Source organism: Lactuca sativa, chromosome 5 (genome assembly GCF_002870075.4).
Source record: "Lactuca sativa cultivar Salinas chromosome 5, Lsat_Salinas_v11, whole genome shotgun sequence".
Taxonomy (NCBI): domain Eukaryota; kingdom Viridiplantae; phylum Streptophyta; class Magnoliopsida; order Asterales; family Asteraceae; genus Lactuca; species Lactuca sativa.
Window position 1 is genome coordinate 348929488 of NC_056627.2, and position 23117 is coordinate 348952604.

The 23117-nt window shown below is 37.7% G+C and overlaps 1 protein-coding gene across 1 annotated transcript; it reads right to left on the reverse strand.

Annotated features, from left to right (window-relative positions):
• Positions 1-3670: 3670 nt before the first annotated feature.
• On the reverse strand, positions 3671-4520 carry LOC111878783 (uncharacterized protein At3g17950). The gene has a single exon (XM_023875289.3). It carries the CDS (start codon positions 4405-4407, stop codon positions 3787-3789), a length of 621 nt encoding a protein of 206 aa, XP_023731057.1. The 5' UTR covers positions 4408-4520; the 3' UTR covers positions 3671-3786.
• Positions 4521-23117: the final 18597 nt, after the last annotated feature.

Here is a 23117-nt window from a genome sequence, read left to right on the forward strand (position 1 = left end):
CTTTTTTCCTTCTAGAACTTCTTCCCCCTACTACTTTGCCTATATTTCCTTTAATAAACACACATCTTACTGATTATATAAAAATTTATTTAGTATATTCAAAGTTACACAAAAGTAATTGTAAGTCTTCTGCAATTTTCTCGAAGTATGATGCCTAATAAGAAAAAAAACAAATGTGTAATGTCACAATTGAATAAATGAGAGTGTGATGATATAATAATCAATAAATAAAAATATATTCATATTCTTTGTGCTAAATGCAAGAAATCATAAGATATTTTTTAATGTGTGTCTTATAGCATCATACTTTCCTTCATTCATGTTACAACATAATACATAGAAGAGTCTATAAATAGAAACATACTTTTATTAATTTTTTATTATAAATAGAAACATACTTTTATTAATTTTTTTAATGTGCATCTTATAACATCTTACTTTCATTTGGTTAATGATCACATATATTGTTTTTTGATTATCCATGTTCGAAATTTTGTTTTGACAACAAACAACCTCAATAGTTGAATCTAATATCGCTATTCATCCATTTATTTATCTTAAATTTTCAATTTTATGGAGTATGAAATTTGTAGAGAAATTGAGTCATTTTAGAGTCTAAGGTTCATTTTGATTTATATGAAGACAAGATACTTGATTAGCTTTATTATCTTTAGCAAATATATATTGAAACAAAATTGTTTGATAATCATGTCTAGAACAAGTCATCACCAATTTATAAGAAGAATAAAAGGAGGAACTTCAATATGAGCAGTTCATGAATTATAAATAATTTAATTTCTCTTATTCTAGACATTTTTTGTTTTTTTTAAGGTTATTTCAAGAAATATCACTTCAAGGAGGCAGTGAGTCCTTGGGTAACGTTTAAATTATGGTTTGTTTGACCCTAATGATTTTTGTGCTTTTTTATGCAAAGAAAATCGGGTTGAATGTAACAGAGCATACAATTAATAAATTTTTGAAGCTAGAAATTTAAAAACTATGTTGTTCAAATTAGAAAATGCACAATCTTGGCAAAGTTTAAACTAGGTTCTTCAAATATAAAATTTAACATGTTATTTGGATTATATGGGAAAAATGTAAACTTTTAGATTAAAGTGTTGACTATGTAAGATTAAGCTGGAATAACTGGATAAGACTAAACTCAACATTAATATGCATTGCTGTTGGCTGATTAAAATATAGCGGATTATACACTTGATATCAAGCATTTTAGGTTCCATTTCAACCAAATGCTCAGATTGATACGCTCAAGTAGGTCAATTAATATTCGATTTCCTTGTCATAATTTTCATTTATGGGTTGTTTAGATGGTGTTTTAATTTTTGATCTTTATATAGAGTTAAAGCTTTCATTAGCCTGCTTAAAATCTCTTGATAAATTCACCTTTGGTATGGGTTTAACTCAGGTATGAATTTCAAAATTGGACATTTCACAACATTTAGATTGTCATCAACTCTTAATTGTTTAAGCAAATACAGCGTGAGTATTATCTAAATTAAGTTGTGTTAACATTAATTTATAATTAAAGATTTATATGATTGCTGGTGTGAATATGCTATGAAGCTAAATGAGAAACAAGTGAAAAACTTTCTTAGGGCTACATGCCAACACCCACTTGAAAGGGAAAAAACATCATGAAGGTATGAATTTTATAATCTAAATTTTTAAGGATGCAATAATAAGTTGTATCTAAGTATGCAATAATAAGATGTATCTACCTGGCTTAAAACAAGTGTGAATAGGTCGTGGGATTAGTTTCACGGGAATCTAATGTTAAAAACTTGCATGGTTTCAAGGACTTCATTTGACCGTTTTCCTTTTCTTTTTATCTGAGTGAGTCTTAATGATTCCGTTTAGATATTTTGTTATAGTTGATGTAATTAAGAGTCTAAGAATTTTTTATACTTGATGTAATTAAGAATCTAAAGCGTTGATATACAAATAATAAACATTTGGTTCATTATTTATAAAAGTAAAAAACAAAGAAAAAAGGGTACCATCCGATTCTGATTAGACTAGATCATTTGATAAGTTCAAAAATGTCAATCGTAAACACAAATTAAAATTAATATCTTACTCAACTCATTTGACAAACTCAATACTTTATCTCTATTGACATTTTTTGAAGGAGAAATTAATTACAATTCATAAACATGGAAACCAACATCATTTTTCAACCAAATGTTTGCTAAAAGTGCTTTAATTAATGGTATTAACATTGTATTAACATTAGAGTTATTTATTAAAATGATCATATTTTGAATTCATTTATATTTGCGTAAACTCATCTTTACTAATAATCAGTTATATTTCAATGTTTCTCAAGCCACACATCAAAAAGACTTAAAATGTACTTATATATGACGAAGAAGATTGTCAAACTAATAAAACAAAAATAATGTCTACAAAAAAGTCATTCAACGATTATAAATATTAATGCATTTCATTGTTTTTTTTCAGACAATTAATATTACTAGTAATACTAATTTTGTTTCTTTTACTTCATTTTCCATTATTGTGCCATTTTTTATAACTATATATGTTTTTTTTTATATTTTCCCCGCGTTTTACGTAGGTTATAATCTAGTAAAGTATACAAATATTAATTTTGAGGTTAAGTTACATTTACATAGAAAAGAAACCTCTGAACCTCCATGTGTAACTTTTTGAGTCACAAGAAAAGATAAAACAATACATCATGAACACAGAGAAATTTGCACACTTTGCGTACAAGACACTTCTTTCATCCTACTATTTTATTTTTCGTCCAAAACCAAACAAAAATCATATAGTATGAGTCTTTTATGGTTTGAGATTCGATTTCTACGAGAGGTTGAATCGATCATTGTATACATATGGAAAATTAAGTACTTGGTGAAAGAGGTAGATTTTTTGTCACACTTAAATACAAGTAGTTGAAACCCTAATGTCACATAACAAATGAAACCTAATTGGTAATCTACATGATAATGGTGGTTATGGTTTTCTTCCATAAGTTTTTACTATGAATATATTATGATCCTACCAAAAAGCAAGCTAAAACTTGAAATACAAAAGACAAAGGTTAAAAACCTATAGACTTTTGATTATACTATAAAACAACAATTCCTCGGAAATTCAACATTTCCCTAGTTCACAACACGTTGGTGGTCATTGAATAAAAAAAAAAACAGGTTCAAGATTTCAAGTACCCTACTTGGTTTTACCGTTTTGTCCAATTTCGGTGGGCCCTACACCATATTTGAACCTAATAACTATCAGAAATTACAATTCATATTCATTACAAAGTTGAAACTAAATACTAACAGGTTCCATATGCTTCATACAAAAAGAGACATCAGACATGACAATGGATACAGACGTTAGTTAAGATAAGGGTGAAAACCAATAATGATCAAAATAAAGATTAGAATAAAGACTCATGATTAAGGGCATTCGATTATCACCTCTTTCTAGTAGTAAAAACACAATTGAGTTACTAAAATCGATTGATGTAATAGCTTTACAACCAGACATTTCAATTAAAGCAATATCCACAAAATCTTAGCTTTGAAACATCACTGTGTTAATCAGAATGAAACACATGATTTCATCACCAGAAGTACATTCAACAAATTAGGTATGTTTATCTGTGATAGTGAAGGAGCTCTAATCAGCAATCAGTCATTTTATTGATTGATTCAGATGCTACAATGGTGTCCTAAATACATACATCGGGGATGAAAATGGCATCCAGGTTTTCACCAAAATCTACGGTTCATCTTCTTATCCAGCACCGCCGCTGCAGATTCCGGCGAGAGAAACTGAAAACCGACAAAGAGAACAAACAGAGGTCGGCCCTTCATCGACATCAGAGGACGGCGGTTGTGGTGGTGGTAAAACCCTACCATCAGCGAATAACATTCCTTCGTTATCCCTATCACGATTATCCTCATCCGTATTCATCACTGCTTCGCCATCAAACAACGCCTCTTCCCCAAACCTCCGTTCCACCTCCAGAAATTCCCCAAGCGACGACGGCTTTAAATCCTCACCACTGCACAACCACCACCACCGCCTCCTCCTCAACCTCTTCCGCCGCCGTTCAGACACTAAATCCACCGCATTACTCTTCCTCCTCCTGCGTCCACCAAACCCGACGGCATTACCATTACCATTACTCGGCGTCGATCCGAGAGTGACAGTGGGTGTGGTGTCACGCCGCTGGGAGGGAACTCTGAATGTGATGGTGGGGAAAGTGGTGGCGACGCCCATCAGAGTACCTAAGCTTGTGCTCCGGTCATGGAAGAAGGACCCAGTTGACTCGGTGTCGAGATCAGAGGAGGAGATCGAAGATATTGTCGGAGATGAGAGTGGCGGAAGCAATTCCATCGCTGGATCTACCATTTTTATTTCATCTTATCGCCAATGTTCAGATCTCTGTCTCGGATATATCGGCAACTGATGAGTAATGAATTGACTAATTTACCCTTTAAGTTCATAGATACCTAAATTAACGAAGATCTTGGATATATCAAAGATGTGTTCGTTTTCTAAGAACATTTTAACAAAATTAAATTATCGTCAAAGCATAAAAATATGAAAAATTAACGCCAAATGCACACTCAAGAATTAAGACGAAAAAGACAAAAGAAGAGAAAAGAAAAGGAAACATAGGAGCTGACAAAAGATGATTCTCACCTCAGATGTTTTTATTTTCTGATTTCTTTTGCAGTATAGTATGTTTTTATTTTTTAAATCTTCGTTCTTCTTTTTTTATTTTCTGTAAATCGTACCTATTATTAAACTCTTAACAAGCATTCCATCCCGGATCATCACTGTTAAACGTAGGAAAATCTCATTAAAAACTCGAAACTTTGATCTTATTTATAAGAAATCATGATTTTATTTTTTAAATAGAAAAACCCTAAATAATACAATTGTTTACATATTCAGTATTTAAGAAATAATATTTGGTTATGATTGTTCTAAAAACATCTCAGAATTTTGGACCCGTTAACAATAAAGTCATAATTTTTTGTTGAACAAAAATGACATAAATAATACATTTTCATTATGTTAAGATAATACTTTATGTTATACAAATTGATTCATGTGATCTTTATGTAATAACCACTTCTTTATATTGCTTGGTGTTAGAAATTGGGGTATAATAAGGCTTGGAATTCTGAAAATTATGTAAAACATTTTCAGATTAAAGTATTTTGGTGGTACTCCCAATATTTTTTAATCGGATAAGATTTGGAGAGACAAGAATTTAGAATGTTTTGATGACGGTTTCATATGTATCAGAAATGAGACCAAAACCGACTTTATGATCTTTGTCTGGAAACTGTCATATGACAGTTTCAAACTGTCATAAAACTATAAAAACTGACATAAAAAACGGAAGTTTGGATAAGGGTCAATCAATGGTCAATTTTCTGAAAATCCGATTTTCTGATGCATTTTTAATATAGTCAGTCAGGGGCTCTGCCCCTTCGACCTCGCTCCCAGGGGCTCTGCCCCTTCGACCTCGCTCCCAGGGGCGCTGCCCCCAGACCCTGTTCGTTTAGGGGCTTCGCCCCTAAATGACAATGTACTTTGAAAACTTGATCAAACTTAAACTAGTGTGTACTCCACACCTTCCTTACTTATGCAATATTTATCAAGATCATTTTTGGTCAACAAAGTAATCCTATTACACTTAAATAATATTGATGATAACAAATCACCAACACTTGATATGGGTATCCGTTACCACAGTGCCATATCATTATCGAGCCCTCAACACCATTGTAGGGATGGTGTTTGTCCACTGTAAACGTAGTCGTGAGGCGAAGAAATAAGAAAAACACAAAGGAAGAAGAGAGAAACGGGTGTTGAGGGGCAGTGGAGGGGCAACAGGAAGAAAAGGGCGTTGAGGTGGGGGGGGGGTGTTCATTTCTCCTTAACGGGATTAAGGGAGGCCACCGATCACTCTTAGGGAGGAGGAGTCATTCCCTCCCAACCCACTGCCACATCAGTTTTTATCTTTCATTTTTCTTCATCTTTCCCAACCCACAACACACGAAAACTCTATCTTTTTCAACTCATTCAATTAAAAAAAAATACAAAACAATCAAGGTAAAATCTTAATTAGCAATAGAGTTACCGCCGATACCACTCCCTCTTCAGCGGATTGTTTAATTGGTTTCACTAACCCACTTCATCCACTCTCTATCTATGCTTTCTCTCTCTCATTTTCTCTTGTACAATGTGTTTTAAGACTTGTATCTTAGTTGTTTAGTATTTTTTTAATTGAGTAGGTTGAGAAAGATAGGATTCCTGTATGTTGTGAGTTGGAAAAGATAAAGAAAAATGAAAGAGAAAAGCTGATGTGGCAGTGAGTTCAGTTGGTTGGGAGGAAATGACTCTCTCCTCCCTTAGAAAATATTAAAAAATGACCAAGATCTTCGAAAATCCAAGTTTTAAAAAATGTACCATATTTTTCAAAAGTACTACAAAGTAATTTTTTCCAATTACTCGTTTTCTATGATACTTTTTTTCCAAATGGTTCCTCTATTTAGGGTTATATATTTTTCATAATTTTTTCCATGACTTCGAAGAAAATTCTAAAAACATGTTCAAAATTTTGAATACATACCTTGCGAAAATCTTAGAAGAAATTTCTTCTACAACACTGGCACGTAAGGTTTAGACGTTTTGGTTTATAGATACTAAAATAAGAATTTAATCATTATCATAAAAGTTAAGCTTTAATTTTTATTTTATTTTGAAACGGCAAACTATCCTACTCCTACTCCTAATCCTAAACACCATCTAAGTTTCCTAGTGAGACTTGAACTCATGACCTCTCATTTAAGAGAGTCACTCCTTACCGCTAGGCCAAAGGCCCTTTGGTAGTTAAGCTTTAATTGAAGAGTAATCACGAGGAGCTCTAATTGATTATTTATTAGAATAATTATTTTGAAAAACATCATATAATTAACTGCAAATTTTCATAGAATTGGGGTTTGTTTATCTCAAGATAAAGATATTTATGGAAAGTGTACTAATAATAAATATAATTAATAGAAAGTTTGTTTGTGAACAATAAATATATATATATATATATATATATATATATATATATATATATATATATATATATATATATATATATATATGGGTTTAGCCACAAACAGATCTACGGTGTTTTTTTGGAGTCGGCTTCAAATTTTTAGCCACAATTGTCATCGGCTCGCAGCCCTCATCCTCCAATCAAATAACCATCGCCAGCCGCATGTGTTTGTCGGTCCTTCTTTCCCTGTATCTCACCGATTCCATTACTAATATGCTTCTTCCATTTCCATCTGTTTCCACCGCATTTCTCATGATTCTTGGTAAAATTGAGAGATAGGAAATACTCCACCGATATTCCATCGACCTTCAAATTTCGTAACGAAACAACAAGTCTGATTGATCAGCATCTCCCGAAGCTCCTAAATCGACAACGTCATTCATCCATCTTCGTTCAAGATTAACAACCTTATTTTGTCGATTTTAATTTTGGTACAAGAAAAGGTTACAGTTTGGTCCAAGTTTGTTTTCAGTTTAGTTTGTGTCAGTTTGTTTAGGGTTTGTTGTTTTGGGTCTTTCCTCTACAATTTTCTATTTTTGTCGGGACGATGCAAAGATATTGAGATGGTTACTGTTATGGATGAACTTCTGGTCGGCATCCACCAGGTATTCGATGAAATGTCTAGGTTGCATCTTCTGTTTTGTTACCATCGCTTTACCTGTACTTTATGATTCCACAACCAAATTTTGTATTAGCTTATTGGATGGATTCATTGTTGTTATAAATATTTGTTATCTCAAGGCAATAATTGTTCATTATTTTAAGGAAATAGACTTATTAAGACAATTAACTTTTCGGGTTGTTCACATCAACTATCTTTTTTTGTACATATCTAAGTAACGAATTTTTTGAAAATGTTCACATATGACCATTATGACCGGTACCTAGTCATAATGGTCATATGTGAACACTTTCAAAAATTTTGTTACCTAGATGTGTACAAAAAAAGATAGTTACACAGATGTGAACAAACGAAAAGGTAAGAGTAAATTACACGAATGGTCCATGTGGTTTGGGTAATTTGTGCATTTGATCCCTAACTTATTTTTTAACTCGGATGATCCCTACTGTTTATTTTTGTGTGTGTTTGGTCCATGTCTTACCTCAAAAGACTATTGTGCCTTTTTCATTTATTTTTTAATTAATTTTCTTATTTATGTATTTATTTTTTATATATTTTAAAAAAAATTAATAGACCCCACATATTTGTATCTCCTCACCCTAAACCTGAAACTACATTTGAAAATTTTAAGTTGGGTCCCATCGCTCATCCTCCTCAACTTCTATTTTCTTTCCATCTTTAGTGACATCAATGATCGAGGGCGTTGTCTCAATCAAAATTAACTTCAAAATCACTAGATAGCTAGGGTAAGTAACGGTCGAATCCATGAGGAGTGTGTGTTCAAACTTTGTGCTATAGTAGTCAATGAAAAAGAACTAATACTAGCAATTGTCACGAAAAAGATTAAAGAAAAAAATCAAATAAAAGCTTAGAAATTTATTAATTAAGGAGAAAATCTCAATGAGAAAACTAGAATACTCCCGGTTCAGTGATGGACAGTTTGGATTCACACACTTTCTTCCCTAGAATCCTAATTAAATTACTAAGATGCAATTGAGATTTATTAACTTGTAACACCTAGTTTTGGGCACACGATATGTTCATTCAACTAGTTGTCTTACTCCTTATGTCTAAATGGATTAGGAACAATTAGTGAACTAGCAATAAAGTGTCTTACAACTACTTATTATCACATTAAGATTCTATATCATAAGTTGGATTAATATATGTTGATTCAATCACTTGTTTTTGTTCCTAAACTAATTGAACTTAGAACAAGTGATGAATTGACAATAGACTATCTTAATTATGACATCAAACGAATCCAAACAATCCAATTTCAATTATCATTACCAAAGATCATCACATGAAGCATAAAACAACAATTAAAATTAATTAAAATCAAGTAATAATCAAGTGTGTTCATCCAAAAGTCATAAACATCCCAGGAAGTAACCCTAATTGAAACATCCCAATATTTAAGGCTAAAAATTTCATTTTTAGTAAATTATAACATAAAACCGATCAATATAAAAACTTTCATAATAATATCTCATGTCAAAACCAAAGTGTCAATAATCAAAACATAGTATCATAAAATCATATCATAGTGTAATCTCAAGGATCTCGTGTGCGGAAAACATGGTGTGACGCGTTGCAACCAAGCCGGCTCCTCTCCTTTGAAACAAAGTACCTGAAACACATAACACGGTAAGCACGCATGCTTAGTGAGCTCCCAAAAATACCACGCACATATAATTAGCCACTCGAGGCTAAAGCTTTACGAGACCTTCCGGTCAATGTGTCTCAGGGGCCTTCCGGTCCCACAATCCGCGTAGACCTTCCAGTCCTACTCTGTTGACCTTCCGGTCCATACTCTGATGACCTTCCGGTCCATACCCTATTGACCTTCCGGCCCACACCCTGCAAGCTCAGGGCATAGCATATACATATCACATAGATAAGAACATATATCACATAAACAAAATGCATAATACCATATAAACATGTGACATCCCCATTTTCACGGCCAGAAAAGACCGATTTTGTTTATGCTTTATAAAAATCAGAGTACTTCATTTCATAAAAATGTTGCGGAATTTGTTCCCAGAAAAACATGGTAAATACGTTATTAAAACATTTTCGAAGAAACGTATTTATTTCATTTTAAAACGTTTGGGATGTCATCGTTAATACAGAAACATAAGCATAAAAAGAACTTACAATTATTCACACTAGTGGTCTACATCTCTTTAAATCTCTCAGTGTAATGTCACTCCATTTCAACACCTGTGATATAAATCAACTGAGTGGGTCAGGTTGGGAAACCTGGTGAGTACATAGGGATTTCAATCCCACAATGTTATACCATATATATAGTTTAAAACTCACAAAATATACCATTTCACCATATATATATATATATATATATATATATATATATATATATATATATATATATATATATATATATATAAACAACTCTTATCCCACCCTTTCGATCCTTACAACGAGACTATCCATATTCTCGGACCTAAGGTTAGCCGTTTTACCTAATCCATACTCCCGGATCAGAAATGAACGACTTTACCTAATCCATACTCTCGGACTAGGGACAAATGACTAATCCATACTCTCGGATTAATGATGAATGATTATGCCTAATCCATACTCTCGAACTAGGGACAATGACTATGTCTAATCCATGCTCTCGGATCAATGACACATACTAAAGTTCTATTCTCAGGGTATAAGTCACTCGTACTCGTAAGAAAATACTACCCAATATTCCTCATAATTAATTTAGGTTTACTCTTCATCCTAAATCATCATGTATAATCAGGTATGTTCTTTAACATGTATTTCAGGCAACATCAATTAACTCGCACATAAACATATAATTAATACTTAAATTAATACTTGTATTAAAATCATGTTCATGAAAGGGACTATGCACTCACCTGAGTAGGTGGTGACTCAACACTCGAACAGCGCTTCGATACTCTCAAAACAATTTCCTTCGAGAAAACCTAGTACCAATACTACTAGGGTTTAGTCTAACGATAACCGTGACAAACTAATAGTCTAGCTATTATTATTATTATATAAGCGTTAAATAACACTCAATATAACTCATAATAATAGCCCAAATACTCATTATAAGTTCCTAATAATGTTACTATATTAAAACATAAGCTATACTAAAGATAGGGTAGGTACAACTCACTTATAGCGGGTTTTTCGCAAAACCGGGCTTCGCTGGAGCGGCGTTCCCGAGCTGAAAGGCTCTTTTCTCGGGACTCCGGGAGCCTCGGAGCTCCCTTCGGGTGCTAGGGGGTTTACCTAGGCTTTTAGGGGGGTTAGGGAGGCTAGAGAGAGAAACTAGAGAGAGAAAGTGAGTTTGGGAGGTGTGAAGAGAAGGCTAGACCTGGCACCTCTATTTATAGTGCAAAATCTGATGGACTCGCCGAGTCTGAGTCATGACTCGCCGAGTTGGTGCATGTGGTGGCCTTCTGGTGGTGCCACGTCACCCCCTATCGCGTATCAGCCTTCAAACTTAGAAAAATCATAACTCTCGCATACGAGCTCCGTTTTCGACGTTCTTTATATCCACGCGTAGGTAAAATCAAGATCTACAACTTTCATTTAGACTCCGTCGGCTAATTCTCGACCGATCTCAAATTTAACAGTAGGAGGAGTTTAGACTGTTAAATGACCACGAAGAATTCGTAACTCCTTCATACGAACTCCGTTTTTGTCCATCTTTTTACCGTTGAGTTCCTATTAATGAGATATTCAACTCTCATTTAGGTTGCGTAAGCCAAAAACCGTTCGAACTAAAATTCGAGTTTCGGGCCGTGCACTGCTAAGCCGAATCTTAGAAAAATCATAACTTCCTCATACGAAGTCAAATTTGGGCGTTCTTTTTATTGACGCTCTTAGTTTAACATATTCTACAACTTTCGTTTAGATTTCTAAGGCTAAATCTCGCTCTATCATAAATTCACTATTTACGTTTCCCGGTGCCGTGCCGGTTTTGCCGTAAAACTTCGACGGGCCATAACTTCTTCGTTATAACTCGGATTTCGGCGTTCTTTATATGTACGGAAACCTCGTGACATATACTAAAACTTGGTTAAGATTATTTATTATAAATAATCTTTTGTCTAAAAGTCATTTTCGACCCTTATTGTCTCTAAATTGACTAGCCCGGATTTGCAGGCGTTACAATTATCTCCCCCTTAGGATGATTACGTCCCGGAATCATCAACGAAACATGGTCGTATAATGACTCCATACGTCATCTCTACATCCTAGGTAATAATTATAACTTCTACATTCCTTCAAGTCTATCTCTCAGACTTATTGACTGTATGCAGTACTCGATCGTGCACCTGCTCTCTACCTCAGGCTAGACTCCCAATTATGACCTTCAAGTCACAATCTCGATCCTTACTGGATACGAACTTGAGATGATTTCTTTTATTACTACTATGGATCGATGTGTCATATTCTAATGACCTATCATCATATGTTGCAACACTTAGGCTTAGGTCTCTTAGAGTTAAATTCTAAAACAGACTATGCCTTCCTTCATGTTCTAATGTGATATAATCACATTTTAAAATTAGGCATTTCTAGCTGCCAACTTCTTTAACAACGAGCGTGATATTTCTATTGATCGCTTTGATTTCAATCGTTTTGTTTAAGTCGGACGCTACATCAAACTTGGTTCTCTGAACCACACAACATACTCATCGTAGTCGGACTCGATTCGACAAGACCACTAGGGTCGGAATATCAACAATCTTCTTAGTCATTACCGAAACGATGGTAACAACACACTTGAATAAAACGAAATCAATTACTAGCTTCTTGGTAACCTTGTGACTTTCCCTGATCCAAGTGTGAGTCCTGTGCTTCCAGTAGTATAGGCCTCTACTACCATTCACACCTACTCATACTCGTCCCAAGTATTCTCCCGCAGTTTTCCAAGTCACCACACAAGAAAATCACATAGTAGCTTAACACATCAAATATCAAAAGGAAGGTTTTATTACTCCTTGAAACTATTACATAGGTGTTCAAGTTCACCCTAGACTATGCCTCTAATAGGCTACATCATATGATTATATGGTTACTTCATAACGCGACCTTCGGATATCAAGCCTTCACTCCTGAATCCTCGCATTGTCATCTGCTTCGTCAAGGATCATTTGAAATGCTCTCGCCTTTGGTTTTGGCGGCACATTTGGCTTTGTAGCCCCCTCTTTCCTTGGGCAGTCTTGCTTGAAGTGTCCCTCTTCACCACACTTAAAGCAGACTTCTCTCTTGGTTGTGCATTCGCTAGCGTAATGACCAGTCTTCCCGCATTTAAAGCAGGTTATATCCTTAGAGCATTTCCCAACGTGCTTCTTTCTGCACTTGTCACACCATTGTGTTCCTTCTTCGAACTTCTTTGAACCAGACTTCAAGAATTTTCTCTTCTCGTCGGACCTTGAAGACCCTTCAAATTTTCTCTTCTCGCCAACCTCAACCTTGTTGGCTGCTCTTCCCTTAATCATATCCTCCACAGACTTGGCAGCCCAAATAGCTACCTCCAGAGTATGTGACTGACGCACTGGCACCGCGTACTCCCATGGAAGTCCCTTTGCGTACTTATCAATCTTCGCCAGCTCATCCGGAACAAGGCGCAAGGCAAACTCCATCTTTTTTGTGAAGTTGTTCGTGTATTCATCGATTGACATGCTTCCTTTCTTCAAGGTTAGGAACTGGTTCTCTAGCTCGAGTAAGTTTTGAGCTGAGCAGTACTTTCGTTTGAATTGCACCAGAAACTCTGCCCATGTCAGTTGCAGGGACTCATTGGGGTTCAAAGTCTTCCCTAGGGTATTCCACCAGCGAACCGCGCCTCCTCTGAATTGACGTACTGCAAATGTGGTTTGTAGCTTGCCTTTGCATCCACATGTCATGAAGGCCAATTCCATCTCTGAGATCCAATCCATGACCCCGATCGGATCTTCCTTCCCAGTGAAAGTCGATGGCTTGCAAGTTAGAAAATCTTTGTACTTGCATCCATTCCTCTCGACTCCTTCATCTTGATTGTTCCTCCTAATCACCGGGGGATCAGCTTGACCAACAGTTCCACCATAGTTCTCCTCCTCAGTCTGCCCTTCATTCAACTCGGGCCGTTCGATCTGAATAGTCGCTTCCTCTCGATTTTGCTGGAGAAAACGTCTGGTTTCCTCCATTTGACGATCCAACATCGCCTGGATCATTGCTTGCACTCCGGCCATTGTTATTGGCTCAGCAGCGGCTACCACAACCGGTATTTGCTCAATCACTGGGGGCTGGTTTCGGTTCCCATTTGCATTCACGTTTCCGCTACGGGTTCTTGCCATTTTGATCTATACACCGAATAAGGTGAATCTAGACCTTTACTTAGGATTGACGTTTAAATCATCCTTATCACTCCGAAACGTTTACATGCTAGTTCTAATATCGTAGTTAAACGCTTAAAATCCTAAACACATAAGGTTTCTAGATCCGGTCGGCAACAGACCATAGATCCGAACAAATAACAGCATATCAGACACAAGCATTTAGCACATAAAAGCATTTTAGGCACAATTCCTAAAATAATCTAGTGCTCATACCTCACAATCATCGCTTAGCATTCTAAGTTTAAGTCTAGAAATAAATCCATATTCCTAGTTCGCTTAAACTAATGCTCTGATACCAACTGTGACATCCCCATTTTCACGGCCAGAAAAGACCGATTTTTCTTATGCTTTATAAAAATCAGAGTACTTCATTTCATAAAAATGTTGCGGAATTTGTTCCCAGAAAAACATGGTAAATACGTTATTAAAACATTTTCGAAGAAACGTATTTATTTCATTTTAAAACGTTTGGGATGTCATCGTTAATACAGAAACATAAGCATAAACAGAACTTACAATTATTCACACTAGTGGTCTACATCTCTTTAAATCTGTCAGTGTAATGTCACTCCATATCAACACTTGTGATATAAATAAACTGAGTGGGTCAGGTTGGGAAACCTGGTGAGTATATAGGGATTTCAATCCCACAATGTTATACCATATATATAGTTTAAAACTCACAAAATATACCATTTCACCATATATATATATATATATATATATATATATATATATATATATATATATATATATATATAAACAACTCTTATCCCACCCCCTTCGATCCTTACAACGAGACTATCCATATTCTCGGACCTAAGGTTAGCCGTTTTACCTAATCCATACTCCCGGATCAGAAATGAACGACTTTACCTAATCCATACTCTCAGACTAGGGACAAATGACTAATCCATACTCTCGGATTAATGATGAATGATTATGCCTAATCCATACTCTCGGACTAGGGACAATGACTATGTCTAATCCATGCTCTCGGATCAATGACATATACTAAAGTTCTATTCTCAGGGTATAAGTCACTCGTACTCGTAAGAAAATACTACCCAATATTCCTCATAATTAATTTAGGTTTACTCTTCATCCTAAATCATCATGTATAATCAGGTATGTTCTTTAACATGTATTTCAGGCAACATCAATTAACTCGCACATAAACATATAATTAATACTTCAATTAATACTTGTATTAAAATCATGTTCATGAAAGGGACTATGCACTCACCTGAGTAGGTGGTGACTCAACACTCGAACAGCGCTTCGATACTCTCAAAACAATTTCCTTCGAGAAAACCTAGTACCAATACTACTAGGGTTTAGTCTAACGATAACCGCGACAAACTAATAGTCTAGCTATTATTATTATTATATAAGCGTTAAATAACATTCAATATAACTCATAATAATAGCCCAAATACTCATTATAAGTTCCTAATAATGTTACTATATTAAAACATAAGCTATACTAAAGATAGGGTAGGTACAGCTCACTTACAGCGGGTTTTTCGCAAAACCGGGCTTCGCTGGAGCGGCGTTCCCGAGCTGAAAGGCTCTTTTCTCGGGACTCCGGGAGCCTCGGGGCTTCCTTCGGGTGCTAGGGGGTTTACCTAGGCTTTTAGGGGGGTTAGGGAGGCTAGAGAGAGAAACTAGAGAGAGAAAGTGAGTTTGGGAGGTGTGAAGAGAAGGCTAGACCTGGCACCTCTATTTATAGTGCAAAATCTGATGGACTCGCCGAGTCTGAGTCATGACTCGCCGAGTTGGTGCATGTGGTGGCCTTCTGGTGGTGCCACGTCACCCCCTATCGCGTATCAGCCTTCAAACTTAGAAAAATCATAACTCTCGCATACGAGCTCCGTTTTCGACGTTCTTTATATCCACGCGTAGGTAAAATCAAGATCTACAACTTTCATTTAGACTCCGTCGGCTAATTCTCGACCGATCTCAAATTTAACAGTAGGAGGAGTTTAGACTGTTAAATGACCGCGAAGAATTCGTAACTCCTTCATACGAACTCCGTTTTCGTCCATCTTTTTACCGTTGAGTTCCTATTAATGAGATCTTCAACTCTCATTTAGGTCGCGTAAGCCAAAAACCGTTCGAACTAAAATTCGAGTTTCGGGTTGTGCACTGCTAAGCCGAATCTTAGAAAAATCATAACTTCCTCATACGAAGTCAGATTTGGGCGTTCTTTTTATCGACGCTCTTAGTTTAACATATTCTACAACTTTCGTTTAGATTTCTAAGGCTAAATCTTGCTCTATCATAAATTCACTATTTACGCTTCCCGGTGCCGTGTCGGTTTTGCCTTAAAACTTCGACGGGCCATAACTTCTTCGTTATAACTCGGATTTCGGTGTTCTTTATATGTACGGAAACCTCGTGACATATACTAAAACTTGGTTAAGATTATTTATTCTAAATAATCTTTTGTCGAAAAGTCATTTTCGACCCTTATTGTCTCTAAATTGACTAGCCCGGATTTGCGGGCGTTACAAAACAAAAGGCATAATATCACATAGACAAATTGCATAATGTCACATAACTCGTGTAAGCACATAAGACCTTCCGGTCCTGACTCTGTAGACCCTCCGGTCCTAACTCTGTAGACCTTCCGGTCCTAACTCTGTAGACCGTCCGGCCCAAACCTTATCGACCTTCCGCTCCAAACCTTGTCGACCTTCCGCTCCAAACCAGGCAACTCATAACATAACATCTCAATAAAACATATATCACATATCACATAAAAGCACATAAGACCTTCCGGTCACACATAATTACCACTCTAGGTAAGGTATAGTGAGAAAACTCACCTGGCACTGCTGAAGTCCCACAGACTCAATCCCACACTGCTGAAGTCCTGCAGACTCAACCCCAGCTGCTGGATGACAGATTCTCGATCTGTCAATATCAAAACATCGCCCAATTAATAATTGGGTCCCACTACATAACCATAAGTACATACTTTGGATAATTACTACATTACCCTAGGCTTGGCTTTATTTAAGCCCAAGGCCCAATCCATAGGCGCAAAGTCAATTAGGAATCAAACCCAACATATGGCCCATCTTTCTAAATTGGGCCTAAGCCTATACATGGTCTTATTCTAAGGCCCAACATCATATAATCGCTAAGGCCCAAACTGTGGCCCATCTATGGCCCAATTTTCCAAATTGGGCCCAAACCCCTTACATGGGCCTTACTTTAGGCCCATTAAATTATTCTAGATCAATTGCTTGCTCTTGGATGGCCCATTAGTATCCCAATCATCTAGGCCCAATAGAAAGGCCCAACTTAAGGCCCAAATGAAATTAGAGTTTCACATAACATGATGATTAGGGTTAAGTTTCCTACTTAACCCATTAAGGACTTAATCCACTAAGGACTTAATCCATTAAGTCCAATATTGCTTAGATTAATCTTTGCCAATGATTATTATTTAATATTTCAAACTATTAAATAATATCCGTGCGTGTGTCCCGATTAATTCTCACAATTAGGGTTTTATTGGCATTTGAGTTTTCCAACCCAAATACTAGCTCATTTATCAATTTGCCGGGCTTTTAGGTCAATTAGGGCCCATTAGACCCATTGGGGTTTCCACTAAGCCCATTAAGCTTCATTGGGCCCATTAGGGTTTCTTAGTCCCTTTGACCAAACATTCCAAATGAGTCACGATCCAACAAGGCACACCGCCACCCGACACAGCGGCCGGTGTTGGTTTGATTTTTCCTTTCATTATTCCATATTTTGTTACATTTACATTGCTAAAACCCAATAATCACGCACACATACACTAATAAAAACACCTATACACAATAATCTGGTGGCCAGCAGCGACATGAGGTGGCAGTGGCGGTTCTCGATGGCAGCCACCACCTCACGGTGGTGGCAGTGGTTCCTTTGGCTTCCAACACATAGCAACACAACACACACCCATGAATACACCCACAACCACCTCCCACGGTGACTGGTGGTAGCGGAATAAAGTAGAAACGGGTGGCATAGCGGCGGTCTTGACGGTGACAGGGGAGTATCCACGACGACAGCATTAACGACCCCAACAACCTCAAATCGACCGGTCACAGCGGTTCTTCTCCAGCTATTCACAACGGCGGGTGAAGATGGTGGTCACGACTTGAACGAATCACTGGCAGCAAGAAATAGAGAAGAGAGGATTGCAGTCGGACGTCCGGCGGTGGTTTCCGTCCTCCCTGAAGCGAAACAACGACCACGACTCTCCCGACGTTTACAAACCACTCGTCCGTATCCATGGCTTCTACTCCGATCTTCAGCGACACCTCCAGTGGCACACAATCGTCATTGGCGGCAGGTGTTGTTGGGTGGCGTCTGGCAACGAGGATGCAAGCGGCAGAGGAAAGAAGGTGAAGGTGGAGCGGCGGCCGGAAATAGAGATAGAGAGGGTGGCGGCTGTAGCTTTCTTTTAGGGTTAGGGTTCTATTACACTTATATACCCGCCTCCATTCACTAAGTTTTCCATAATGACCATAACAGCCCCTCCATACCCCTCTTCTTTCAAAGTGAACCCATAAATTACCATTTGAACCCTGCCTCTTAAAACCATACAAATTAAGTCCGAAATTTACCATTTTAACCCTTGCTTCCCATAATCTATCCATTTTAAGTCCCAATAATTTACCGAGTGGTCCCTCTCTTCATAAATATTTACACGACCAATTCCAGGCTTACATTTTTAACCCCCGACTACTAAAATTGTAACCTTTGGCTCTCGAAAACCAACACCTTGCTATATAATTATTGATTTTAGGGCTATTATATAATCATTTATTTATTTATTTATTTATTAAATAAGTGGGGTGTTACAACTCTCCCCCACTTAAATTAGATTTCGTCCTCGAAATCATTCCATACCATTCCTTACACACTCAACCATTCTAGTAACGTGGTCACCATCCTGGGCACACCCTAGTCTTCCCAGGGTAGTCGCGACCAATCTTTGCAAAGCCCTAAAATCCACAGGTAACAAATTCTTTGCAACAAGATCACATTTACACCCTCGGAAACTTTTTTTTCTTGAGATGGTCTGATTCCCTGACATACCACTTATACTGAATCATTATCGTTGAGTCTAGTCTGTCTATCCCTCAACTGACTGTTTAACTTCTGATCACTCGCGGTTTCCACTAGAAAACTAAAATCACAAACCCAATTATCCCTGTGGGTCACTTATACTTGGCCAAGGCTCAGCTAATCCAGTTAGGAGTGACTTGTCACTTCCCAATCAACCAGCTTGTCCGTACAAACTTGCAACCTATACATAAATACTAATAGTGACAATCGCTGAACCTGTCTGATCATTGAACTGCCTGAAGCAGTGTGTTGCCACATGGCTGCTTCCCAACATCTACCGAGACCTACATGGTCTCAATTTGTTCGCCAATCATCTAAAATATCGGGTTCTGACCCGGCTGTGGGGCCAAAGGACTCCCACTTAGTCGCCTCACACGACTTTCGAATGAAATCTTTCTCTGGAACTAGTTGCCACTAACTATCATGCCACTGAGGCTCTAACAACTTTCTAATCTAACCGATCGGGTCCATGTCTTGTATCTTGTCATCATCAAATCCAAGGCTAAACGTGATTGCTACCTGACCAATGTTAGCCTTATCTCACACATCTTTAAGTAGTCTGTTGCTTCCCTGATCTCATAACTGTAGTGACGCTTCTAACGTCTTATCACTAGCTTAACCAGATCTAACCCTTTTGGGTAAATTCGAAATCCAATCCGTGGATTTCCATATCCTCAATGTTGCATCTGAACTGGTGGGTACTAATATTCCTTCCACGTTCTAACAGCACGCTCATGCCATCTACCAACCTAGTGAATGCTACGCCTACACCCGCAGTCTCACGACACTCTATCACTATCTGACCGCTAGTGAATGTTACGGTTACCCCCGTAGTCTTACGACACTTCCCATGCTAACTGGCCACTAGTGAATGCTACGGCTACCCCCGTAGTCTTACAACACTTCCCATGCTAACTGACCACTAGTAAATGCTACGGCTACCCCCGTAGTCTTACAACACTTCCCATGCGAAAATACCATTCTCTTGAACATCCAATGACCAACCACTTATGCATCTAACACCCACGACCGACACTACCATCTTTATGCTACCAGTCCTGCCTTAGGAACGGTAGTGCCTTGAGCTTCCAAAGTTCTTCCATAGACAACTGTCGACCATACCTTGATCATGATAGAACCACTGAACGTTGACTCCACTGAGAAACTATCCCTCTATCCCTGACCGGATATCCTCTCACTAATACTCCTGCACAAATCCTGACAAAGATCCGGAATGATAATGGTACACGCGGAACCCACTCTGCAAGATGCGTCCCTCAGTGGGCTCATCAAGGACTTTTCGGCATGCATGATGGCATATATGATCCTTGATAACCCAGACACTAGCAGAAAACCGACCCGAGGTCTGACTTATCCAAACTCACTCACAATTCCAAAGTGGTACGTATTCCCAACATCCATCTAGTAGCAGTAGGAGATGACATACCCGCAACATCTGGAGGAATACAGATCACCTTCAGCTGACATGATCAACCCTTCCTCACCTGAAGCAACCAAAACCCTTGGAACGACCAACCCCCTTGTGCATTTTCTCGTACGTGCAGTACTAACTCCGGTCCTGCTAGCCTTTCACGTGAGGATCAAAAGTCATCGATCTCTTCCCGAGACCCTCTACTCTACGCACCTGGCACGACCCTCTCTTCTCAGGGTGCTCCATATCGATCTCGCACTTGCAACTCTTGGAAATCATATCCTTCAGGGTCTGACACCCTGTCACACTCACTAGCTCACTTGCCAATGGCTAAGCTGCAACAATTGGAACATCCTCTGCCCCCTAACCGGGTCACAAACTCCTCCCAGAAGCTTCTTAGATTCTCCAAGACTCTCACCGATTCAAGTATGGATCTTGTGCTTTCAGTAGTACGGGCCCAATACTACCTTCCACACCTATCCATACTTTCCTCAGCAATCCTCCTGAATCCTCCAGGTCACTTCCTCAAACTGGTACCCAAGTCTCACTGAGCCTCGCTACTAACCCACCAAAACATATCCTAGGCTTTCCTACGTTCTCGAATTCACCCAATCCTCAGCTATTGAAAGATTCCCAGTAATGTCAACTAGCTACCTCATGAATATAGCTAGCTCACATTACTAAGAGTCTCACAAAGCACAAAGCAAGCAACATTCAGACAATGGAAAATCTAACCATCCTATTCCAATCAAACCTTTATATCCTCTACTCAGGGATTTGTACATGCAACTCAAAGGATCAAACAATCAGGCATAACCTAAGAAGTTTATCCTATTACTAACTTATCAGTACTATCATACAGCTCAACAAGCACATACAACAGGCATATAAGGCATCTTCCTAGATCCTTAGCCCTAATCTAGCATGCAGTTCTCATACACACACAACAGACATATAAGGCATCCTCCCTAGATCCTTAGTCTAATCTAGCCCGCAGTTCTCACAATCATATCATATCATAACATAACATGTATAGGTATCTAGGGGAAAATTTACTTGAGCTCTGCTAATTGCACGTATCACACACCTTGTTCTTATCAAAGTTCTGTTCTCTTTTCAAATTATTTTCGAACTTCCTTTACAAAAATGATTTTCTTTTGAAAAAATTTCAAACCAAGTCCTTAGTTTGAGTTCAGACACACCCAAGAGTGTGCCCGAATCGCTCAAACCAAGGCTCTGATACCAACTTGAGACATCCCAATATTTAAGGCTAAAAATTTCATTTTTAGTAAATTATAACATAAAACCGATCAATATAAAAACTTTCATAATAATATCTCATGTCAAAACCAAAGTTTCAATAATCAAAACATAGTATCATAAAATCATATCATAGTGTAATCCCAAGGATCCCGTGTGCGGAAAACATGGTGTGATGCGTTGCGACCAAGCCGACTCCTCTCCTTTGAAACAAAGTACCTGTAACACATAACACGGTAAGCACGCTTGCTTAGTAAGCTCTCCAAAATACCACGCACATATAATTAGCCACTCGAGGCTAAAGCTTTACGAGACCTTCCGGTCAATATGTCTCAGGGGCCTTCCAGTCCCACAATCCGCGTAGACCTTCCAGTCCTACTCTGTTGACCTTCCGGTCCATACTCTGATGACCTTCCGGTCCATACCCTATTGACCTTACGATCCACACCCTGCAAGCTCAGGGCATAACATATACATATCACATAGATAAGAACATATATCACATAAAAAAATGCATAATACCATATAAGCAAAAGGCATAATATCACATAGACAAATTGCATAATATCGCATAACTCATGTAAGCACATAAGACCTTCCGGTCCTGACTCTGTAGACCTTCCGGTCCTACTCTGTTGACCTTCCAGTCCAAACCTTGTCGACCTTCCGGTCCAAACCAGGCAACTCATAACATAGCATCTCACATAAAACATATATCACATATCACGTAAAAGCACACAAGACCTTCCGATCACACATAATTACCACTCTAGGTAAGGTATAGTGAGAAAACTCACCTGACACTGCTGAAGTCCCACAGACTCAATCCCACACTGCTGAAGTCCTGCAGACTCAAACCCAGCTGCTGGATGACAGATTTCCGATCTGTCAATATCAAAACATCGCCCAATTAATAATTGGGTCCCACTACATAACCATAAGTACATACTTTGGATAATTACTACATTATCCTAGGCTTGGCTTTATTTAAGCCCAAGGCCCAAAGTCAATTAGGAATCAAAGCCCAACATATGGTCTAGTTTTACAAATTGTGCCCAAGCCTATACTGTTGGGTTTTGAGCAATCTAACACTTCCTAAGTGTGCATGCAACCCTAATAAACCTTGGATCTATGTTTTCTTCTAAAATACATGCAAATAATAACTTCCAA

What these genes read in the sequence shown, in the direction of transcription:
- LOC111878783 (XM_023875289.3), bottom strand. Translation starts at nt 4,407, where the DNA reads ATGGTAGATCCAGCGATGGAATTGCTTCCGCCACTCTCATCTCCGACA.